This window comes from Myotis myotis, unplaced genomic scaffold, assembly GCF_014108235.1.
Source record: "Myotis myotis isolate mMyoMyo1 unplaced genomic scaffold, mMyoMyo1.p scaffold_m19_p_11, whole genome shotgun sequence".
Taxonomy (NCBI): Eukaryota; Metazoa; Chordata; class Mammalia; order Chiroptera; family Vespertilionidae; genus Myotis; species Myotis myotis.
In genome coordinates, this window is record NW_023416315.1 from 41,636,401 (window position 1) to 41,658,565 (window position 22,165).

General features: G+C 41.7%; 1 protein-coding gene and 1 non-coding gene across 2 annotated transcripts; both read left to right on the top strand.

The window, feature by feature from the left end:
* Positions 1–6,236: 6,236 nt before the first annotated feature.
* On the top strand, positions 6,237–6,380 carry LOC118666722. The gene has a single exon (XR_004971051.1). It is a non-coding gene; the product is annotated as a U4 spliceosomal RNA (small nuclear RNA).
* Positions 6,381–7,860: 1,480 nt separating this feature from the next.
* SRI (sorcin) lies at positions 7,861–19,768 on the top strand. The gene is made up of 8 exons (XM_036328269.1): positions 7,861–8,013; positions 9,037–9,120; positions 11,133–11,202; positions 15,217–15,260; positions 16,010–16,157; positions 16,339–16,452; positions 17,426–17,484; positions 19,513–19,768. Exons 1-8 carry the CDS (start codon positions 7,936–7,938, stop codon positions 19,537–19,539), a joined length of 624 nt encoding a protein of 207 aa, XP_036184162.1. The 5' UTR covers positions 7,861–7,935; the 3' UTR covers positions 19,540–19,768.
* The last annotated feature ends 2,397 nt before the right edge of the window (positions 19,769–22,165 follow it).

Genomic DNA, 22,165 nt, shown 5'->3' on the forward strand with positions numbered 1-22,165 from the left:
CCAGCTTTTTGCATAATTGCAGGGTTTGGAACATTGTTTAATTCTATATTATCTGCAAAAATCCTGAAAGTCATTCAAATCAACTTCATATTAAAATTAAGCTTAAGTGATAGATTTTTTTTCATAAATGATTATGGTGAAATTAATTCTTCATAAAGGCCAGTAAATGGTCCTAATAAATCAAAATAATTTTGAATTCCAGAGGAATGTTTCCTTAACAGTTTGTGTAATTCATAATGCAATAGCTACAGACACAGCACATTTTTCATTTTAATCTACATTATTAACATCTTCTCTAACATGTCAACTCCAAGTCTAAAATAGAAAAGCAACAAAACAATAAGTCAATTTCTTGTTTGTAAGTACAAGTTGATTTCCTTGATATTAATATTCCCACCGTGGCCAATTTCAAGCTACTAACACGATATGACTGGGCATGGAGTTGGGAATTAATGTCTAGCAGTAGTACCCCATTACACAGTTATGTAAGTGCAGAAAAATAGTTAAGAAGTGATGCATTTTGAATATTTACTACCTTCGATTTCAGAAAGTTAAAAAAATTTAATTTGTAATATTGACAGTGTTTAACAATCGGCTGGTAAAATTTCTGAAAATTGGCTCTTACTAGCCAACTCACACACAGCACTGGTGCAGGGCACAGCTCTGTAAGTCCTCGGAAGTGTCTGGTAGAGGCAATAAATCCAATGCAATGTCAAATATTGAGCTGCATGTGCATTTAATACTGTTGCTATTGGCTCCTGGCTGCTTTAGCTAAGGTAATGCTTTCTGATACTGAAAGGTGCATATTTCAGAGAAGGCCTCTCTGGAGCCAATGGGAAAGCTGCCTACACTGCTGAATGTGTTTATAGTTGGTTACTGTTGCCAGGGACCAAGAGGGCAATGTGATTAATCTGCTATTACAGTCTATACTTCCAGAACCTTCTGTCTGGCTTCCCCACAAGGACACCCTCCTCAGAAGCACCAGCTTCTACCTCTAAGACCTCACCTTAAGATGCAGGTAATGTAATGTTACACAGTTCTAATTCCGCTGTTAAAAATAGAAAAGTTCTTAATCTGCGCCATTCTATTAACTCTTTTTTTTTTTTCAGGCTGAGAATACCTTTTAAGTTTATTTTTATAAAATACCTTTTGGTGGCAAGAATTTAAGAATGAAGTGTAGAAATTAACAAATATGGTAAAGAAAATTATTTAATAATGGGAAAATATATTCTTAATATTGAGATTTGAAAAAGTATACAGAAATGACGATTGGGTTTCCCCATTGAAACTATTAGTATATCTTTGACTGGCTTATTTCACTTAGCATAATACTCTCCAGGTCCAACCTGCTGTCACAAAAGGTAAGATTTCCTTCTTCTATATGGCTGAGTAGTATTCCATTGTGTAAATGTACCACAGCTATTTTATCCACTCACCTACTAATGGGCACTTGGACTGCTTCTAAATCTTGGCTACTGTAGACAACACTAAAATGAAAATAGGGGTGCATATAATCTTTCAAATTAGTTTTTCGGGTTTCTTTTGATATATTCCCAGAAGCAGACTTGCTGGGTCATAGGCAGTTTCATTTTTAATTTTTTAAGGAAACTTCATGCTGCTTTCCACAGAGGCTGCACCAATCTACATTCCTACCAACAGTGCACGAGGGTTCCTTTTCTCCACATCCTCATCAACAGTTGTTGTTTGTGGATTTATTGATGATAGCCATTCTGCTAGTACCATGTGATTTCACTTATATGTGGAATCTAATGAACAAAATAAACTAACAAAAAAAGTGGAGAAAGACTCATGGGTACAGAGAACAGACTGATGGCTGTCAGAGGGGAGGGGATTGGGGGCTCAGTGAGAAGGGATTAAGCAAAGAAAAAAAAGAAAGACTCCTGGACAAAGACAACAGTATGGTGATTGCCAGAGAGAACGGGGATGGGGGGAAGATGAGGGTAAAGGGGGCATAAATGGTAATTGAAGGAGACTTGACTTGGGGTCGTAAACACACAATACAATATATAGATGAGGTATTACAGAATTATATTCCTGAAGTCTATGTAATTTTATTAGCCAATGTCATCCAGTAAATGCAATATAAAAATAAAGAAACTATTAGTATAGACGCATAGAATATTAAGCTCTCTATATAGCTTCAGCTTCCTAAAGAATTAGGTGCCCCCAAATTTCTTTAATTTGCCAAGAGAAAAGCTTCCTCTGTATTTCCTTTTTCTCTGAGAAAGTTTGATCTAATTTAAAGTTATCCACCCATTTTAATAAAATGAATACAAATTGTTTCATAGAACAGTAATTCTAAAGCATGTAATGTAATTGAAGATAAAATATCTATAGCTCTTCTGGTAATAAGTTTTAGATGGAGATAGTTAAATTGATTCTTCCATATAAAGTCTTAGATACTTGACAAACCACTGCTCTAATATATTAACTACAAAACATAATATACTCACATGTACATACATACACACACACATATATTCTTCAAAATCTGCTTCCGGGTTACACTTGATCATCCATCTAGCTAAAAGCTTCACTAAGGGAAGGAATGGGTCAGAAGGAACCTATTCAGTAGCCATGTGGCTATTTAAATTTCTATTAAAAATTTAGTTCCTCACTTCAGATGCTCTACAGACATGTAATTAGTGACTACTGTTTTAGATGACACAGATATGGAATATTTCCAGTATGGCAGAAAGTTCTATTGGACAGCTGTGGCTCATGATTTATTATTATCAACAGGAACCAGTTAAACACTTTACACACAATTAGACTAGGGTAACATACACGTTAGAGTTAAAAAAAAAAAAAAAAGTTGAGACTTCAGTCTGGTAAATGTTATTACACATTTCTACCAGAGATGTTAGACCTGTGATTAATTCACCTGCAGGAAATGGTGAAACAACTGTAGTTACTTACAGTAGCTAGACTACTTCTTCCACCACTTCTCTGAGCAAGGAAGTTCAGCATGGATACTACTACACATAGTATTTTATATTAACTTTTTTCCAGGGACAAAGAGAGTGTCCACACTGCGTTTTGTCTTGAAAACATATGGATGGATTGGGGAAGGTATATCACAAAAGAACGAGAGCCTGTCTGAGAGGCATAGTCAAATGATGCACCAACTTTAATAGGAAGAGTGAAATATTTACATCAGGCGAGGCCTGCTTGAGCCAATCATTTGCCTTCTCCCAGGCTCAGTTTCCTCATCTTCTTCATAAAACAACATGATTGGGGAAGACAGTCAGAATGGTTTCTGAGGTCCCAATGATTTCCCAAAATGACTATGATCCACACCCTCGCTATAAACCTATAGCTCTTGCCCTCACCCATGCTGCTGCCACAGCCCTCAATAACAGTGGCATGGCTGCGTAACTCTTGCAGTTGTTTGCTATGATTTAGTGAATCGTTAGGACACATAAAACAGTATTCTGGCTCCCCAGAGTGTCCATGCCAGTCAGGAATCCCTATTTTTAACTAGCGTGTACCGCTTGAGTGTTCCGTTGCTGAGTTTCTTTAAACGACTTGAGGATTGCAGTGTCCATACCTCAGATTCTGTGATATGAAGGTATAAGGATAAAAATGAGTTCTTATTCCATGGGGTTTTTTATTTGGTTCAAAATTAAAATAGACAAAAGGAGTGGACTCTTCCTCTAGGCTATACTTGAGAATGAAGAACATGAGTATCACTCTTTGATGATAGCTGATACTTAAGAGCTTGGGAGAGTTTTTCTATCTCTAGCATTTTTTTTTTCCTGCAGCCTCTCTTTTGCCCCAATTCCTGAGAAAGCAGTACATGATGAAAAAAAATAAGAACTTGGCTTCATATCTTTATAGTTTGCTTATATTTTAAAACACCCCTGCTTCAGAGTTAGGTAGGTCAAGGGTCAAAGACCTGGTGTGTAACTTGCAGAAAGTTACTTAAGCCTCAATTTCCTCATTTATAAAATGTGGGTAACCGCATCTCCTTCGGAAGGTGATGTTCTTTTAGGGCAATACCATAAGGAAGTCTCTAGTACAATACTTGGCGCATGCCCAGAACTTAGTAAAGTGGCTTCTTTCTCTCACTCTCCACCTTGTCCATTCATGTCCTTTGGAATATCCAAACCATAAAAGTAAATTCATCTCTTGTCGAGTTCTTAGTATTTTTTTCCTGAAATGAATACTGAGCCCATGAATAGAGATATCCATGTCACCTGGATAAACGTTTAAAAGCTGGCTTTGCGTCAGCTTTGTCATTGTGCCTGCCCTCTGGCTATTGTTACTGCATAGGGTGAGGCAACAGGCCCAGGTTTCACAGTGTTCTTCTGGTTTTCTGGGGAAGACTCTGCAGAAGCCATTCTGCACACAGGAGCCTATCCCAGGGAAGTCATCATTCCTCAGGCTGAGTCAGCCACTGCTACCCACAAGCTTTATCTTAAAACCAGAATCCTGGAGGGCTTTTTAGCAGTGGTTGGCTAACTACTACCCAAGGGCCAAATCTGGACCACTTTCTGTGTTGTACCAGAGGGCTAAGGAAAATACTACATATTTGAATAGTAGAAAAAAAATAAAGACTAATGTTTCATGACATATGAAAACTGTATGAAATTCAAATTTTGGTGTCCATATACAAAGTTGTTGTTGGAATACAGCCACACCCATTCATTTGTATATTATCTATGGATGCCACAATGGCTGAATTCAGTAGTTGCTGCAGAGGCCATAAGGCCCACAAAGTGATGTATTTACTGCTCGGCCCTATACAAAGTTTACTGCCCCAGGTGTAGAGCACAGACTCCAGCCCCAGACAGTCTGGCAGCATAGTTCAGCTCCGTGTTGCTTCCACTTGGGCAAGCTCTCTCAGCTCTTCAACCAAGAATGATAATAGCATCTATCTCAGGTGACTTTATGAGAACTAAGCAAATATGTAAAGTGCTTAGAAGAGGGTCTAGTACATATTAAATCTGTCTGTTGTTGGTATTATTAGTTGCTACAGGGTGGGGTTTTTTTTTTTTTTTCATAAACTGAAGTAGCAGCAACAGCTTACCAATTTGCTATCAACAATTGTAAAATTTTCTTTTGCAGCACCCCAGTAAATAAATTCTTTAGCAATGGGGCAGTAGAAAGAAGTCTAAAGTCAACTGAAATGACAATTAGCATAGTTGCTTATCCACAAAGCTAATTCTGCATTACGTACAGATATTTTATATTCTATATCCTTCTTTTGAACTTGAGCCTTACAAGAGCTTATATTCAACTTTGAGTTTAGCCCTCACCATCCACCTATTCCTTATAACTACTTCTTGTTACCTCTTTCTGAAGAAACAGACATCAAAACAGAGGCCAAGGAACAGAATAAAGATCAGAGGAATACATTCACACATGTACTGTGAACTGATCTTTGACAGGAGTGGCAAAAATACACAATGGAAAAAAGGGTTGTCTCTTCAACAAATGGTGCTGGGAAAACTAGATAACCATATTCAAAAGAATGAAATTACACCTTTATTTTACACCATATGCATAAATCAGCTCAAAATGAATTAGACACATAAATGTAAGGCCTACAACTGTAAAACTCCGAGAAGAAAACATAGGGGGAAAGCTTCATGGCATTGGCCTTGGCAGTGGCTTCATGGCTATGACACCTAAAGCGCAGGCAACAAAATAAAAATAAACAAGTGGGACTACATCAAATTTAAAAGTTTCTGCACAGCAAAGGAAACAGAATGAAAAGGCAACCCATGGAATGCGAAAAAATATTTGCAAACCATATATCTGATAAGGAGTTAGTCTCCCAAATATATAAGGAACACCTGCAACTCAACAGAAGTAAAACTAATAAACTGATTTTAAAAATGGTGGGAATGTGGAATGGTGCAGCCACTATACCATACAATATGGAAATTCCTCAAAAATTGAAAGTAAAACTATCGTATGTTCCAGTAATTCCACAATGGATCCAGCCTTAAAAAAAAGAAAATCCTGTCATATGCTACAACATGGATAAACTTCAAGGATGCTATGCTAAGTGAAATAAGCTAATCATAAAAGGACAAATACTGTATGATCTGCATGATTCCAATTATATGAGAAAGGAGATTCCTATTATATAATTAAAGTAGAAAGTAGAAAGGGGCTGGAGTTAGAAATGTGCAATAAGTGGGTGTGGAACAATGAGGAGTTGTTCAATGGGTATAGAGTTTCAGTCATGCAAGATAAAAGGTTCTAGCTTTGGCAGTGGCAGTATCATACATAGCCAGTGGGGTTTATCTGAGGTGCAATGATTACTAATTGAAAACTTTTTCCAATACACCGCAGTGACGACTTGAAATATAGTCAACATTGGCAATTTTTGACAGTCTCTATGGATACTCAACTAACTAAATAAATGAAAGGGTCCTAAAGAATTGGCGCATGTAGTTAACAATATTCTGCTATACAATTAAAATTTTGTAAGAGGGTAGATGTCATGTTGTGTTCTTACCACACACACACACTCACACACACACACACACACACACACACACACACAAAAGTAGGGGGGGGGGAACCTCACTGAGGCCAACGGACTCATAAAATGCCTAATCTACCTCAATGTTTGCTATGCCATTTGAAAACAGTAATCTACTTTCTGAATCAAACACAAAACAGGTAATAAAATAGTTTATTTGATATGAGAGAACAGGGACTATTAGAATTTTTTTCTCATAATTCAGGACTTTCATTGTTGGAGTTTGGGTATCCAAAAAGAGGGTTGGAGGGAATTTCAACAGAAGAGGAAAACAAGGACCCTAGTGAAAAACCGCCCAGGCACTGGGCATGGAGGAACCCTATCCATGGGGGTGAACAAGCGCAGAACCCCACTCCGCAGAGGTTCCCATTTGTTCAGTGTTGGTGACTCTCAATTTTTCTGTGCAACCTCCACAGCATATACTGTGAACCTTGCTCATGAATACATTTCAAAAACGTAAAAAAAAAAAAAACACCAGAAAAGCATTCTGCCAAAAACATTCAACCAAACTTCAGACTGTTCAACTGGGTGAAAAAGAAAAAAACGTGTGAAGTAAAGAAAACCATTTTCTGAATCACCTAAGAGAAGTTCCGATCTCGCACCTTCCTGAATATTTTTTACCAGCACACTCTTCGCTTGCTCTAAAACTTTTCTTGTATAAATAGTAGCTGAGTCATTTTGGAGAGAGGGTTTATTTTGCCTGATTCATCCAGACACTAATTCAAACTCATTTTCTATGGAAGATCTGGGTCTGGCTGCCCCGCCCAGCACCTGCCCTCCGTCCTCCCCAGGCCAGGCCGTATCCTGCTACGCCCAGCTTAACCCCAGATGACAACGTCCCCTGGCAAGGAAGCACGCCGACGGTTTTTCATCAGTGAAATGTGCACCGCACGCCAAACGCTCCCCTGCCCCCAGTTCCTGAAGTTTATCCCTGTTTTTGCAAGGGCGCTTTCATATTTTGATCTTTCCACGACGCCTCCTTCCCCACAAGCTCCTAAGAGCTGCCCTAATGTATTCAGCGCCTCCCCGCGAGGCCGCACTCTGCTTAGAGCCGGCCCGCCCTTCCAACAAAGTTGTTGAAAAATTTTAAAAAGTCAGAAAGCAGCCAAATAGGAAGGAAAAAAGAATTCCCGGGGCCCTGTATTGATGTTGGAATGTACCATTGGCTCCGCAGGGAGGAAGGTGCGGGTGTGAATTACTTGGCGGGTCTGAAGTCACCTACCCGACCTCTGACGACCCGCGGCCTGAGCGTCTGACACTGAAAGTCCGGGGCGGGCGGGGCGGGCGGGGGCCGAGGCCGCGGCGGGGCCCGGGCGCGCGGCGACTCCAGGGCGCGTCCCCCCGCCGCGTGGTGCGATCCGGGCGGGCAGGCGGTGACCGGCAGCGCGCGGGGCGGCGGCGGCGCAGTCTGCACCATGGCTTATCCTGGGCACCCTGGCCACCCTGGGCACCCCGGGCACCCCGGCGCCGGCGGCGGGTACTACCCGGGTGGGGTAAGTGCAGCCCGCGCGACCCTTGGGCACCGGGGACGCCAGAGACCACACTTGGCGACTCGGCTGGGGCGGCTCCCGGCGCCTCCCGCCCCGGCTTCTCCCTGCCCGCTGCCTCGCCCGGCCCTTTCGGCCTGTTTCTCTGGCTCCCTCCTTCTCTCCGTCCCCTCCGTCTCCCCGCGGGCGGCTGCGCGGGGCCACGGCGCGGGTGGATTGCAACCCCAGAAGCCCACCCTGGGACTCTCTGATACGGGGCGTGAAATTGTGCAGATGGGGTGTTGGCTTCCTCCCCCTCCCTCTGTGTTTTCCCTAAGAGCTACAGCCATTTTAACTTAGAATGGACCAGAGACCTGCTTCTTCCTTTAAAAGAAAGTGGGGAAAACTGGTCCGGAAAGATCGCCCGAGTCAAAGGCCCCCTGGAGGAGGGCCCCCTGGCCCGGCGTCCGGGATGCGCGTTGTCCTGGGAACTGTTTCCAAGACAGAGTGTTCCCTCCCGGGCAAAGAGCCCAACCCGGACACACCTTCCCCCTTCCTGGCTACACCTGTCCCCAGACGCTTTGAAAATGCCATAACACGCTATAAAAATAAATTTAAGTTTGCTTTTAAATTGCTTGCCTAGGTGGCATTTACTTCAGTGACCTGAAGGTTAAAAGGGGGGTTTCAGTTGCTTCGCTTGCGCCGATGTCACGTCAGGACAATTCGTTTTGGTCCAAGCCTCCAGTTTGTAAATCCTACTGGAGCGAGCATGGAAGGAAGGGGTAGAGAAAAAAAACGCACAGCTCAGTGAATTATCACAAAAAGAATGTGTAGACACACCCAAATAACTATCACCCAGATCAAGAAACAGAACATGAGGCTGATAATATTCTTAATCTCCGTTTTATAGAAGAGGAACTTGAGGTGGGGAGGTAAAGGATGGGGAGGGCGGGCCATCGCTTGGCTTTGCACAAAGGCACCCAGTGGGGGAGGAATGAAACTTGGTTCAGTGGAATAAATGATACTGAATTTGTGTTTTCTGTTTTACAGTATGGAGGGGCCCCGGGAGGGCCTACGTTTCCCGGACAAACGCAGGATCCGCTGTATGGTTACTTTGCAGCAGTAGCTGGACAGGTTAGCTTTTCCCTTTAATATTAAGAATCATCGGACTCTACATTTGTATTAGTCTTTGTTGTAGGGGCCAGTAAAACGACCTTTCCTCTGGAAAAGAATCCCTTTGCTTCTGCCGAAGAAAAAAAGAGGGGAAAATGCTTAGTTACTTATTTCCGAATATTCAGAACAAATTAGGACAAAGTGTTCCTGGTGTTGACCTTAGTTCACTTCAAAACTAAACTTGTGATTGGATTAGGGTCCGATTGAACACAAGAGGAGATTATTAATACCCTTAGGAGATCTGTGAGGTAGAAAGATGTCTCTACACCTGAGTTGTCAGGGTCCATGGTGGCTTCCAGAGAAGAAATTGCCCATCTGGTGACCACAAACCCCTGTTTGTACAACTTAAAGGCATGATGTACTAGTAGACTTCTACAGCCAGATTCCAATGGATACTTTCTTTGGGTTGAGCTTGATTGTTAACCAGTTACCCCCCTTAGGAAATAGGTATTTATGGTAAAAAACCCACCAGCTTCAAAATAAGAAAGGTACGACTCTCTTCTTACTATCAGGAAGTTAATCTTGTGAACAGTTTAGTTTCACTTTGATGGAGGTGCTGTTACTAGGTCAGCCTTCTATGTCCTTATTAGCTGCTGTGGCCTGTTTCCCCACCAGCTTTCACTTCTCTGAATTCTGAGTGGTTTGACAGGGAGTGGTGGGCATGAGGGAGGTCACTTCCCCGGCTCCGGACGTCACTGTGTATGGGCAATATGCTGTAGGTGTAACCCAGATATGTCCCGAGGCATTTGCTCATATAAATTCACCTTAGCTTTGTTTTGGTCAAACGCTAGAAGCAACACAGTCTTAATGTGGGAATGCCACAGAAAGTGTGGGATAAAAGCCTAAGACCAGGTTTTAGAACAGCACTCTAAGAAATTCAGTTTGAGAAACTGAGTGGAAAATTGAGTCTAAAACTGAAAGAGCTTCCCTTGAAGTATCTCCTTAATCTGTTAATGATCTGTATCTTTGAAACCACAAGACACAGCAAAGCTCAAGACTCACATTCGTAGATGGCCTGTGCCTCCGGCCCTGTAAGTGACCCCACCTGCTTAGCTTTCACAGCCTGGCCTGTATCAGCATATCCCTGGCCTTTCCAATTGTTCACCCTGCTCCCCACTTAGAACTTGTATGGACTTGAGGAATTAGGTGTTTTATTTTTAAATCCCTAAAAATAATATATACCTGGCTCAGGCCTAGGCCAGCCCATGAATAGGCCCGGGGAGCCTGTTTCTCCCAGATATATATAGTTATGATCTGAAGTCACCATTCACCACACTACCAGCAAAGTGAACAGGAAGTTCTCTCTCTGAACCATGCCTTTCATTTGCTGATGTCAGCTGTGTGCCCTGCTTTCCCCTCCCCCAAAAAAGCTAGAATAAGAATTTAAGCAAATACATAGATTATTTTATTTTAAAATGCTTAACTCTGGCACTTTCCAGCTCAGAGAGAGACAAGAGAAGTACAAGTCAGAAACTCGTTGTATTCATTCATTTGAAAATATCAAGTATCAATGGAAGAAACAGAATTCACCTCGGTGTTTTATTAAGAGGGGAACCTTACACTTGAGAGTGTTTATGCCAAATCTAATTCAGGAATTTAGAGGAAATGATGAAAAGATATTGGTAATAATAAAGTATAGGTGTTAGCAGCTTCCTGACTGTGTTAATTCTTGTGTAATAATTATTTAAAATAGAGTCTGAAAGTGATATTAAGAAATGCATTTTTTTTTTTTTGTTATGGCCCTAATTATCCATTGGTGGAAGAGTTCCCTTTATTTCATCATACAATTATTTTTGGAAGTAGGATGAAGAAAAGAACACCTATTTTTGAAATGTATTTCTTTTAAAAAATTTCATGTATGATAATACTTATTTTCTTGGTTATTACTGCTACATTGAACACTGAAAGTAAACAGAGAACTGGATGGTACAGATGACTATGGTGATTTCTCTTCCTATTTTTGTTTTCAAAAGGATGGACAAATAGATGCTGATGAATTGCAGAAATGCCTGACAGAGTCGGGCATCGCCGGAGGATACAAACGTAAGTTGCCAGTCCCAGAGTTTCTCTAGACGTGCTCTTGCGGTTCCTATTTTAGCTGTCGCTTATGATGACAGCCTTCAAGGAAACTGAGCTTTCCCGATCCGGCAACATTTAGAATTTCAAAAGCGAAATTCGGTTTCTTATTTCCAAGTGTGAATCTGAATGCAGTTCTTAATAAATCATTCCACACTACCTGCCAATTTAGTGGGTTTCTTAGGTTTGGGTTCCCTTTATTTGGGTTCGCAGGAACCATGCGAAGCAGAAACAGTTTACGTGGTCTCCCTCCCAGGGAGTTAAAGTGCTGAAGTGAAATCGTCCAGCTTAGGTGTCTTTAATGACAGGAGACTGTCCCGCCATAGAAAAGTTTCATAAGAGTTTATTTAAGCCAAAATGCTGAGGACATGCCAGAAGCAAAATCTCAACAAATTGAGAAAATGCCCCAGAGAATGGCAGTTTTGCAGTTCCTCTTATGTATTTTTGAATCAAGGGAGCAAATGTAAGAAAGGCACATGAAATCCATTGGTGGTAGATTAAGGAGGCGGGAGAAAGCAAAGTGGGGAAATCTCTAGGGTTGAGTAAAAGGCAACATGGAGAAGCACATGGTTTTACATTGGTGAGTGCAGGATAGTTAATAATGAACATTCATAGCACCTAGAGCTGGTATGTGGGGAGTTAGGTAACAATGAGGGGTGCTGTGGTGCCTGAGGCTGTGCCTTCCAGGGCTAGGGAAAGAAAATTACTCTGACATTTCAAAGGCATGTTAGCCTAGAGCAGTGATGGCGAACCTTTTGAGCTCGGCGTGTCAGCATTTTGAAAAACCCTAACTTAACTCTGGTGCCGTCACATATAGAAATTTTTTGATCTTTGCAACCATAGTAAAACAAAGATTAAAATTTTGGTATTTATTTTATATATTTAAATGCCATTTAACAAAGAAAAATCAACCAAAAAAATGAGTTTGCGTGTCACCTCTGACACGCGTGTCATAGGTTCGCCACCGCTGTCCTAGATGCATCACAGTGGACTGGGCTCACTTAGTGTAAAGATTGACCTTTGCTAAGGAAGATACAGGCCTGGGACGGGACTACCCCTCATGGCTTGCCCAGGTAGGAATTTATGACCAGACCATCCTGTGCGGTTACTTTCGGTCACTGAGTGTGCCGGGCCTGCCATGTGGCTCCCCATAGCTGGTGATGGTCCCTTTTTCGTTCACAACAGCTAGCATTTACTATTTGCCAAGAGCTTACTTTGTCCCGAGCCTGGTGGCACTCGGGACTTTGAGTGGCTTGGTGCCCTAGTGGCCTGCCTGCACTCCTGGCTCTGAGTGCGGGTCCTGTCATCCACCCTTAGTCTTTGAGGAGCCAGGTCTGCATTCCTGGTCTCAGCATGCTGCTGGCAACACGAATATTTGGCATGACATTCCCGGGTCTTGCCTCTTTCCACTTCAGAGAATGTGTTTGGGCTAAGACATTCCCTTCCTAACTTCTAACTCTATCCACGAGTCCTCCTTTCCCCTCCTCTGCAGTTCCTCACAGACTGAATCTGCTGCCTTGTGACTTAGCACTCACACCACTGCCCTGCCCTTTGAGCTCTGCCTCCAGCTGCAGATAGGGAACCACTGCAAAGAGGCTGCCTCCTTAACGGATCGGGGAGGGGGGGGTGGGGGTTTGTTCTCATCCCCCCACACGCCTCCTTTCAGATCAGCTCTGAACCCTGACAGATACCCAGGGCACACGATAGTGTCCTGACTGAGGTGCTGTAGCTGCCAACTTCTTTGCCTGTTGTTCACTGAGGCAGAACATCCAATCGAAGCCCCCACTGCCTGGGAGACTGTGCATTAAAATTCCCAAACGAAAATTCACGCCTGAGGATTTGTAGTGGCATCTTTTTTACTGTTTGACATGGCGCATTTACTAGTTGGCTCTCTATTTAGACTATTTGCATTTCTGGTTTCATCCTTTGTTTCATGTGACTTCAGCATCCTGTTAATATTTCCTAGTTGGGGGAATTAACACAAGGGAGGAAGCTTTTACATTTCTGCCATTTACTCTGGTCCTACCCCTACACAAAAGACACACTTTCTAGATGAGGGGATTTTTTTTTTTATTGTAGGCAGTACATGCACATTGTTACCCATTAACTTCAAGCAGCTGCGGCTAGTGAACAGACAGTCTAATGACAGGGTTTAGCAAGGCGAGCCCTGTCGCAGTGAAGATTACTTTGCAATTATGTAAAATAGATTTCTGTTATTCTACACTCCTCCATAGAGGAGGTATGGGAGGTTTAAATCTGAATAACAAAGTGGCTTGTTCATCCTGGGAGAGCAGTCCTTGTAAAAATCTCATCTGAGAAAGTCACACTTCTGGGTGTGGCTTTAGAGAGGACATTTCCTGAGTCATCAGGACCATGTGAGCTCTGGAGAAGGTATTTCCTGAGTCACCGGGACCATGTGATGAGCTTCATGTGCTCATTTCATCTGGTGGTGGGGGCTGTACCGAACCACAGAGCCATCCTACGTGACAGCTGTCGGACCGAGTTTTGTAATACAGAAATTACACATTCACGGGTCTCTTAAACCCAGCTTCCAGACGGAAACAGCACAGGCGCGGGGCGAGGGGTCTACTGCAGCCCAGGACCTACAGGCACCTTTGTAACCTGAAAATAGGAAGCAGCCATACCTAGAGGTGGAGTTGATGAGGGCAGTTGCTCATCTGTAAGATAGTCATTCAGCTTCTGTGTTTGCCTTGTGAGCAGTTGTTCCTCTGAGCAGCAGAGAAACAGCTGGAGGCAGGGCTCTCCCGGGAGGTCTGTTACACTGGGTTCCTCCTAGAAGAAAAGGTGTGTGAGCCATGCTAGTAAAATGAACTGGAGAAGGAGAGTAAAGGTACAGTTCCAGTGAAGATTATTTTGCAATTATGTAAAATAGAACTTGTAATAAAAGTTTTTTCTGGAGGGAAAATACAAGTAATATTGAGCGAGAGTTTCCTCACCCCAACTGATTAGACATCAGCATTCTAGTCCCTAGAACGGTCTGGAATGGGGGATTCTCTGTTCACTTTTGTTCACTGCCCATCGCATTCCCTCCCTTTGAACCCTCAGAAAAAATGACCAGATTTCTGTTCTTCCTGAAACAACTCTAACTTGTCACTCTCCTCCTCTAAAAACCTGGAGTAGCTCCATGGTGCCTAAAAATAAAAGCTAAACAGTTTATCAGGAATTCAAGGTAGTGTAGCCTCATGGAAAGGTACCTACTTCCTCCCACTTCCTTTGCCTGCCCCAGACTTTCCTGCATCTTTGCTTATGCTGGCCCCTAGCTCTACTTGGCTGTCACCAAGTGTCCCCCATCTTTCTGTCATTCAAGGTTTGGCCTAAATGCTGCTGCTTCTACAAAGTTTCTCTTACTAGGAAGGAGCATCTAAGTCCTCATTGCATCTTACTCCAGAGCGCTCTTATTTATCACAATTCTTGCAAGTGTGTTTATCTGGTTCCATATATAATCTTATTGAGTATGAACAGAGGTCAGGCTATTTGAGGTAGGAGGCTGCCATTCAGAGCCTCACTTTAAATTTAGGGAAAAGAAAGAAAAATATGATTAGACAAAGAACTAGCAAACCAGCTATTTATATTCAAGTATGAGCAGCAACAAAGCACCCCTACCTTCCTACTCACAGTGGTGGGTGTAATACTAGTACATTGTGGCTCGTTATGGTGAATTGAACTCACTCTGTTACAGTTTCAAAGGTAAGAAGGTACATAATATTTTTAAAAGACTATACTATGGAAAACTTCAAGCCTATTCAAGATAGAGATAATTATACAGCGAACTTCTATGTACCCGTCACTCAGCTTCAACAGTTATCATGTATGGCGTTCTTGTTTCAACTCTAACACGGCCCCGTTTCTTGTGAAGCAAAAGTGTGTAAATCGTATTCCCAATTAATTTGAAGGTGTATATAATGTAATGTGAATTTTTGAAATTGTATTAATAGGTATGTACTTTCCTTGATTTAACAGCTTTTAACCTGGAGACTTGTCGGCTTATGGTTTCGATGCTGGATGTATCCTTTACCTGGATTGCTATGTGGAGTATTTTTTCTTGTCAAAAAAAATTCCTCCCTAAAGGGATTCTTCTAAGAATTAATACCTTGTGAACACAGTGATAAATGACCAATTTTTTTTTTTTAAATCCTTAGCTTTTAAGGTGGAAATTGGAGAAAGGAAGGGAGCTTAGTAAGATTAAGATGTTGGTTGTTCCAGAATTCAAGGAAGCAGCTGAGGAGAGCAGTGTAGAACTTGGAGTGTCCGGGAAGCGTTTTTGCTTCAGCAGTGATTGTTCTATGTGACTCGCACCTGACCTTCAAGCCGTGGAATTTGCACAGCACAGTTGTTGGGCTCAGTTTAGCAAGTGCTGGCCCTCCGGTACCTTCCATCCCACCTCACTTGCTAAAGTGAAAACCGTGGGTCTGGGAGAGCTTACCAAGGGAGCGTTAGGCCCCACGAGGGCCCCAGGACGGAAGGGTGAGCCGCGTAGCCTGGGGCATCCAGAAAGTGCAACCGGTTCCAGGAACAAGAGCGCTTTTTACTTGTAGCTCACAGTGACCATGACATTTCCTTGTAATCATATCGCATAGATTATCTTTTCTCCCACAGTGAAAAGGTGGACTCAGCTCTTTTCCCAGGGGCCCTGTAACGTTTTTAACCGTTGTAGCAGAAAGAACATTGAATTTCCTGATCCTTGATCTTTGACTTAATCATTAGAAAATATTGCCCTAAAAAAAGATGCTCTAAATCCTTAACTACAGTTCAGAGAGATCTGTCAGGCACCATGGGTTTCAGTGAATTTAAGGAACTCTGGTCTGTCCTGAATGGCTGGAGACAGCACTTCACCAGCTTTGACAGCGACAGGAGTGGCACGGTGGATCCTCAAGAATTGCAGAAGGCCCTGACAACAATGGGTGCGTATGGGGAGGGGTCATTTTTTTAAAAATTTCTAAATCTGCTGCATGAAGGCAGTTTCTATATTCTAGAAGTATTGGGTATTAATAGTACTCTCAGTCTTAAAATATTGTGCTTATTTTTTAATGATCTTTCTGTCATCCTTTAACCTTTTGGCTGGATTAATTTTCTTCCTTTCAGGATTTCGGTTGAGTCCCCAGGCCGTGAATTCAATTGCAAAACGATACAGCACCAATGGGAAGATCACCTTTGATGACTACATCGCCTGCTGTGTCAAGCTGCGAGCCCTGACAGGTGTGTTCTTTGAGACGGTGTCGTCACCATAGGTCAAGAAGACACGCATTTTTATGACATTTCATTTCTCAGTGCTTCTAAACTTTTATTGTCCTAATCTTTTTTTTTTTCTTCTAATTTAAGTGGCTTCATAACATTTCTATTCAACTCATCTAGCAGAATTATTTTTTCAGATTTGTACATGAGCTGCCATTAAAAAAATCCTGACAGAATTTTACTGAAATGTTCCAAAACATGACAGACTAATTTTTTGACAGAGTATGAGCAGTATTCTGTGACTTCTCCCTAGGTTGTGAAATATCTGAAAAGAGTGAATCACTCATTTGTAGTTCTCTTTCCTATTTCCTCCTGATGGAAAGTAACTTAAAATAGTGGTCATCTGTTTCAGGTGTATTTCTGAAATGATGAGACATCAATAATCTCTATACATTTCTATTCCCTCAACTCTTTTTCTTCCTCTTGTATACTTTTTCTTGTTCCATTCCTTTTACTCTTTTTAATATCAGGTTGTAGAATGTTTACTCATCCTAACAAAAATTTGAGGGCAGATTTTTTAATGAAAGTAAATCCTTTTCAATAGGGCAGAGCTCAGGTGGAATATTTTATCACGGCCTGTTTTCCGTAGTACGTTCACCACCTATTTCCTAATTAAACAACATCTATGACATTAAGAACTTTGAAATCTGTGCTTTCATCAAAATTAAGTAATGGCCTCAGAAGCCGCACAGCTTTTACTGACTTTGGGATAAAGTGTTTTCCTCCAGCTCCACATTGAAGGAGACAGATGGCCGACTTCTGCACATTGTATTACTTTGTTGTTTATTATTTTTGTTCATATTCATATAATTGGCTTCTTTGCTTTGGTTATTTTGGCTGGTTGTACAACTTAAATGTTATTGCAGTGTGAACCCAAAGCCAAAATAATTAACTATTGCGAGCTCATATATTTTTAATTTACTGTCTTGTTTTACAGACAACTTTCGAAGACGGGATACTTCTCAGCAAGGTGTTGTGAATTTCCCCTATGATGATGTAAGTCTCAGGAAATTCAGAACTGAGTAGCTGCATAAGATGCACACCAAATGGGATGCCCTTTAAAGTTAACTGTTAGGAGCATCTTAAGCAGTGGTTCTCAACCTTCCTAATGCCGCGACCCTTTAATATAGTCCCTCATGTTGTGGTGACCCCCAATTTCATTGTTACAAATTGAACATAATTAAAGCATAGTGATTAATCACAAAAACAATATGTAATTATATATGTGTTTTCCGATGGTCTTAGGCGACCCCTGTGAAAGGGTTGTTCAACCCCCAAAGGGGTCGCGACCCAGAGGTTGAGAACCGCAGATTTTAAGGGTGCCAGAGTAATCCAGGCTTCAGTGATCAGGAGTTATCATTCAGAATTTATCCATTTCATTTATTGTTCATCTTACCCACAGAACACTGTTTGCTGTATATTAAAAAGGCCTGGGTTAAAGCCCAGCTTGTCCCGCTCTGGCTGGGTCACTCAGGCAGGTTTCTGCATTGCTCTGAGCCTGTGTGAGGGGAGAGGAGGAAGTAATACCTTCTTTACCTGGCTATTGTGAGATTTTAGTCAGAAATGTCCTTGAAAAGCATCGCTCAGCGTATCTGCTTTTGCCTTCTTCTCAGTCACTGAGAAGGAACGTTAAGAGCTCAAGACACTATGTGACACACCCATGTCCTTCATGGAGGACATCAGGCACAAGCTCAAGGGTTTACTAACCAGCCACACTAAATGAGGTAGGATCAGGCCATGCCACCAGCATGACGGTCACCGAGGGCCACCTTTGATTGCATTCGTTGGATATACGTAACAAAGCAAGGGAGAGGTTTAGTTGTTTCACCATTTTTTGCTTGAAAGCCATTGATTTTTTTAAAGATTACTTTTAGAATAAAGTCACTGTGATAACTGAATAAACTAAATGTTGCTCCGTCACAAAATACAAAGATGCATGTGAATTCGGCTCAGCAGCTGCTGCACGTAGGAGTATACTTTGAAAAGGCTTGTGTGTAAATGTTTATTTTTTTCTGCTGAAAGATGTGTTCTCTTTCATGTGCAACTTCTCAGGTGACAGTCCCGTCACTGTTTCCGAAGGACAGGCAGCCTGTGGAGTGGAAAGTCACAGCCTTTGGCCTCAGATGGGGCCACTTAAGAGATACCTCAACATTTTGATCCTTAGTTTCCTTTTCCCTGAAACGGGGCGGTCAGCTGGGCCTTGCAGGAATGCTGCAGGATTAGCAGTGCACAGTCCTCACTGGTGTTAGAAGAGTGAAAAAGAAAACTGATAAGAAGCCCAGTCTCTTGGTGTGTGTTTAGTGGCGGAACAAGCAAGCACTTCACAGCACATGCTGATGCTTCTGAGCTGGGGTCTCTGAACTGCAGAAGGGTCAGAGCTTCTGTTTCTGTGCACACACACACTCGCATGCTACCATTCCATTGATTGATTAAGCAGATTTGAAGGGAGTAAACTGTTTAAAGGAGCTCTGTTAGAGTAATGGGGTAACCCTGTGCAGTTTGGAAGTCTCCATGTGATATGACTGTGTAAACTGAACTGTTATTTCTATTTGTGAGTATGAACTTTTGGACATGCCCATTTCTTGAGTATTTGGAATTTAAATAATTCTATATTCATTGGAGTAAGATCTGATGTGAGCTTTGACGTGAGAAACCCATTGGATTTTCTTTTTTAATCCTCACCTAAGGATGTTTATTGATTTTAGAGAGAGGGGGAGGGAGAGAGAAAGAGAAACATTGACCAGTTGCCTCCTGTACAACCAGGATCGAGCCTGTAAATTTTGGTGTATGGGGATGACACTCCAACCCACTGAGCAACCTGGCCAGGGCACCCATTGGATTTTATATTAGATTGCTTTCCTCAAAAAAATGAGCCTTTCCATATGTCATTTACTTTTATTTTATAAAGGAGTTTTAAAAATCCATAGTTCAAACTAGAATACGAAATGTAAGTTGCTTAAACATAAGTTAGAGTGTATAAGTTTAAGAGGTCTGCATTGTAATGCTGACTCTTCTCTCTTTCAGTTCATCCAGTGTGTCATGAGTATTTAAATCCAGAGGGCGCTGTGTGAACGGGATCGATATTCCAGCGGGAGCGCTCGCTCTTTGCTTGCCTTCAGTGACGCGTGTAAACTTGCTTCACCGCTTTTCCTTAACAGCTGTTGTAAAGGTTTATTACTTTATGTACATCTGAAGTTTTTGTTTTCAGTTTAGGTAATAAATTCTTTGGAATTTTATTAATATAAGATCAGTTCTGTAACACCGTTTAGAACTTCCTTGAGCCATTGTCATGTCTTATTTTCATATTAACCCTGTTTTATGTGAATTTAAGTGTGCAGAATGTTTAAGGCACATTATATACTTTTCACTGTAGGATACTAAAACCTTTTCGTCAGGCTGCAGCTGCTATCATTCCTCCCCTAGAAGGGCTCTTGCATGTTATTGAAAGCTTTATGTATGGCGTATTCTTGTTTTGTTTTGTTACTCCTCACCCAAGGATATTTTTACCATTGATTTTTAGAGAGAGTGGGAAGGAGGGGGAGAGACAGAGAGAGAGAAACATCTATGTGAGAAAGACATATCGATTGGTTGCCTCCCACACATGTCCTGACAGGGCCGGGAAATGAGCCTGCAGCCAAGGTAGGTGCCCTTGACCAGAATCAGAACCCAGAACCTTTTAGTCCTTGGGCCAACACTCTAACCTCTGAGCCAAACCAGCGAGGGCTGTGTGGAGTATTTTTATCCTGTAAAATGTTTTATACCTACAGTAATGCAAAAAAACAACAACATGGTAATCTATGTCAGGGTTCATCTTGGTAGAAATTTTAAGGCTTTAAGGCTTACAGATGTTTTGATTGATAGTCATATGAACAGATGGGGACAGGAGTGATTATTTTCTGCCTCTTGAAAACCTATTGAATAATCTGAATGGCAAATACTGTCTGTCACCAAGATCTTCGTCATCACCCATGTAGACCTTTGTTAACCATACTTAAAAACCTTGTACATTCTGAGCTTGACTATGTAAAAAAGAAAATTAACAGGAAAAAACTAAGGGAATATACGAATATATGAGCTATGATTATTTTGGCTAACAGCATTCTAGGTGATTTAACTTCCTTTATACGTTTCAGTATTTTCCAAGCTTTCTATAATATGTGTGCTTTCCCTTTAAAATCAGATGTTAATTTTTTAAATATTGATACTTTCATTTTGATATGCCATGTGTTCACACTGACATTAAAGAATATACACAACCAAAGGTCTGGAAGTTGTGTTCCGAAATGTTGCTGTGCCTGCCACTGGGAGTCAGGATCGTGAGCTCATTTTCTTCCTTCCTGCTACTTTTCCAGATGTTCTCTGATCAGCAGGTATCACACTGGAGTGGAGGGCTTTTTAGAAAAAACCTTAAAGCATGTCCTTCTAAGTAAGATCTGGATTCCAGTGCTGCCTGTGCCTCTTCCTGTGGATGTGGTTTGACCACTTTAGGTCATCTTCGAGCCTCAGTTTCTCCATCTTTGAACAGGGATTAGCTGTTACCTCCTGGGGTTAATCTGACTCTGAAAAAGTGTGTTGGTAGAATCAACACCAATAATGTTTCTGTTTCTTAAATTTAAAGCTGGGCTGGTTTGCTCTTTTTTGCAAGAGAGCTTAATAGATAAAATAATAAACTTAGTCTAATTTCTCCCTGCCAGCAGAACACCTGTCTCATTCTGGGGCCCAACATGACAACTACCATTCTGATGCCAACCAATGAAAATCAAACATTTCTGAGCATCTTTAGCCACATTTCAACTAGTTATTTTTCAAATATTGCTAAATATATATTCATTTATACACGTTTATTCAGCCCCAACTTATATATTTATGTCAAGTAGTCACACCTGGACTACATGTTAGACTGTGAGGCAGCTGGTTTATACAGGGTGGGGCAAAAGTAGCTTTACAGTTGTTCGTATGGAAAATAACACAAGAATCAACTTTTGCATACTCACAACGTAAACCTACTTTTGCCCGGCCCTGGGTTTCACTCCAGAGATATTGTCTGAGGCACAAAGCTTGGCTTGATCCTGAGCTGTCCAGAGGAGGGCCAGACAGCTCAGAGGACCAGGAGGCAGGGAGCACCCTCAGTCCCAGGCCTGTTGTTTGCTTCAAACTCACCAGGATCCTCTGGAGAAGTCACGGTTTAAGGAAGGGTTGTTTTCTAAGTGACTAAGGGTGTGAGGAAGAAGGCTCTTGCCGACTCAAGGTGATGGGCCATACTTGAAGCATCCGACTGCTTTGATGAGCCCCAAGGTGAGCCGCAGCTATCATGGTTCTGAATTTGCCTTTGGTCAAGTGCGAAAGGACACAAAACCATGTCTCTGAAATACTCGATTCGGTGTTAATTATTGATACCTTATAGCAAGTCTCTGTATCTCTTCCACTTCTACTTTCACTATTTCTTTCCGAAAGCATGGAGCCTGGTCTTCAGCATGTCCCTACATTAGAAAGTTTCCTTCCCCTTGAGGAATTTGACGTATACATCTCCTTTCTTTAATTACAGCCAAAGTCTTCATTACAAGTGAATCTCGTGTTGCCTTATTTCTATTTTATGTTGGGCTCTGTGTCTCATTCATTATATACTTCCAGTGCAACCTCTCCCACTTCTTTACAACTGTCTCTTGGTCTGTTTTTC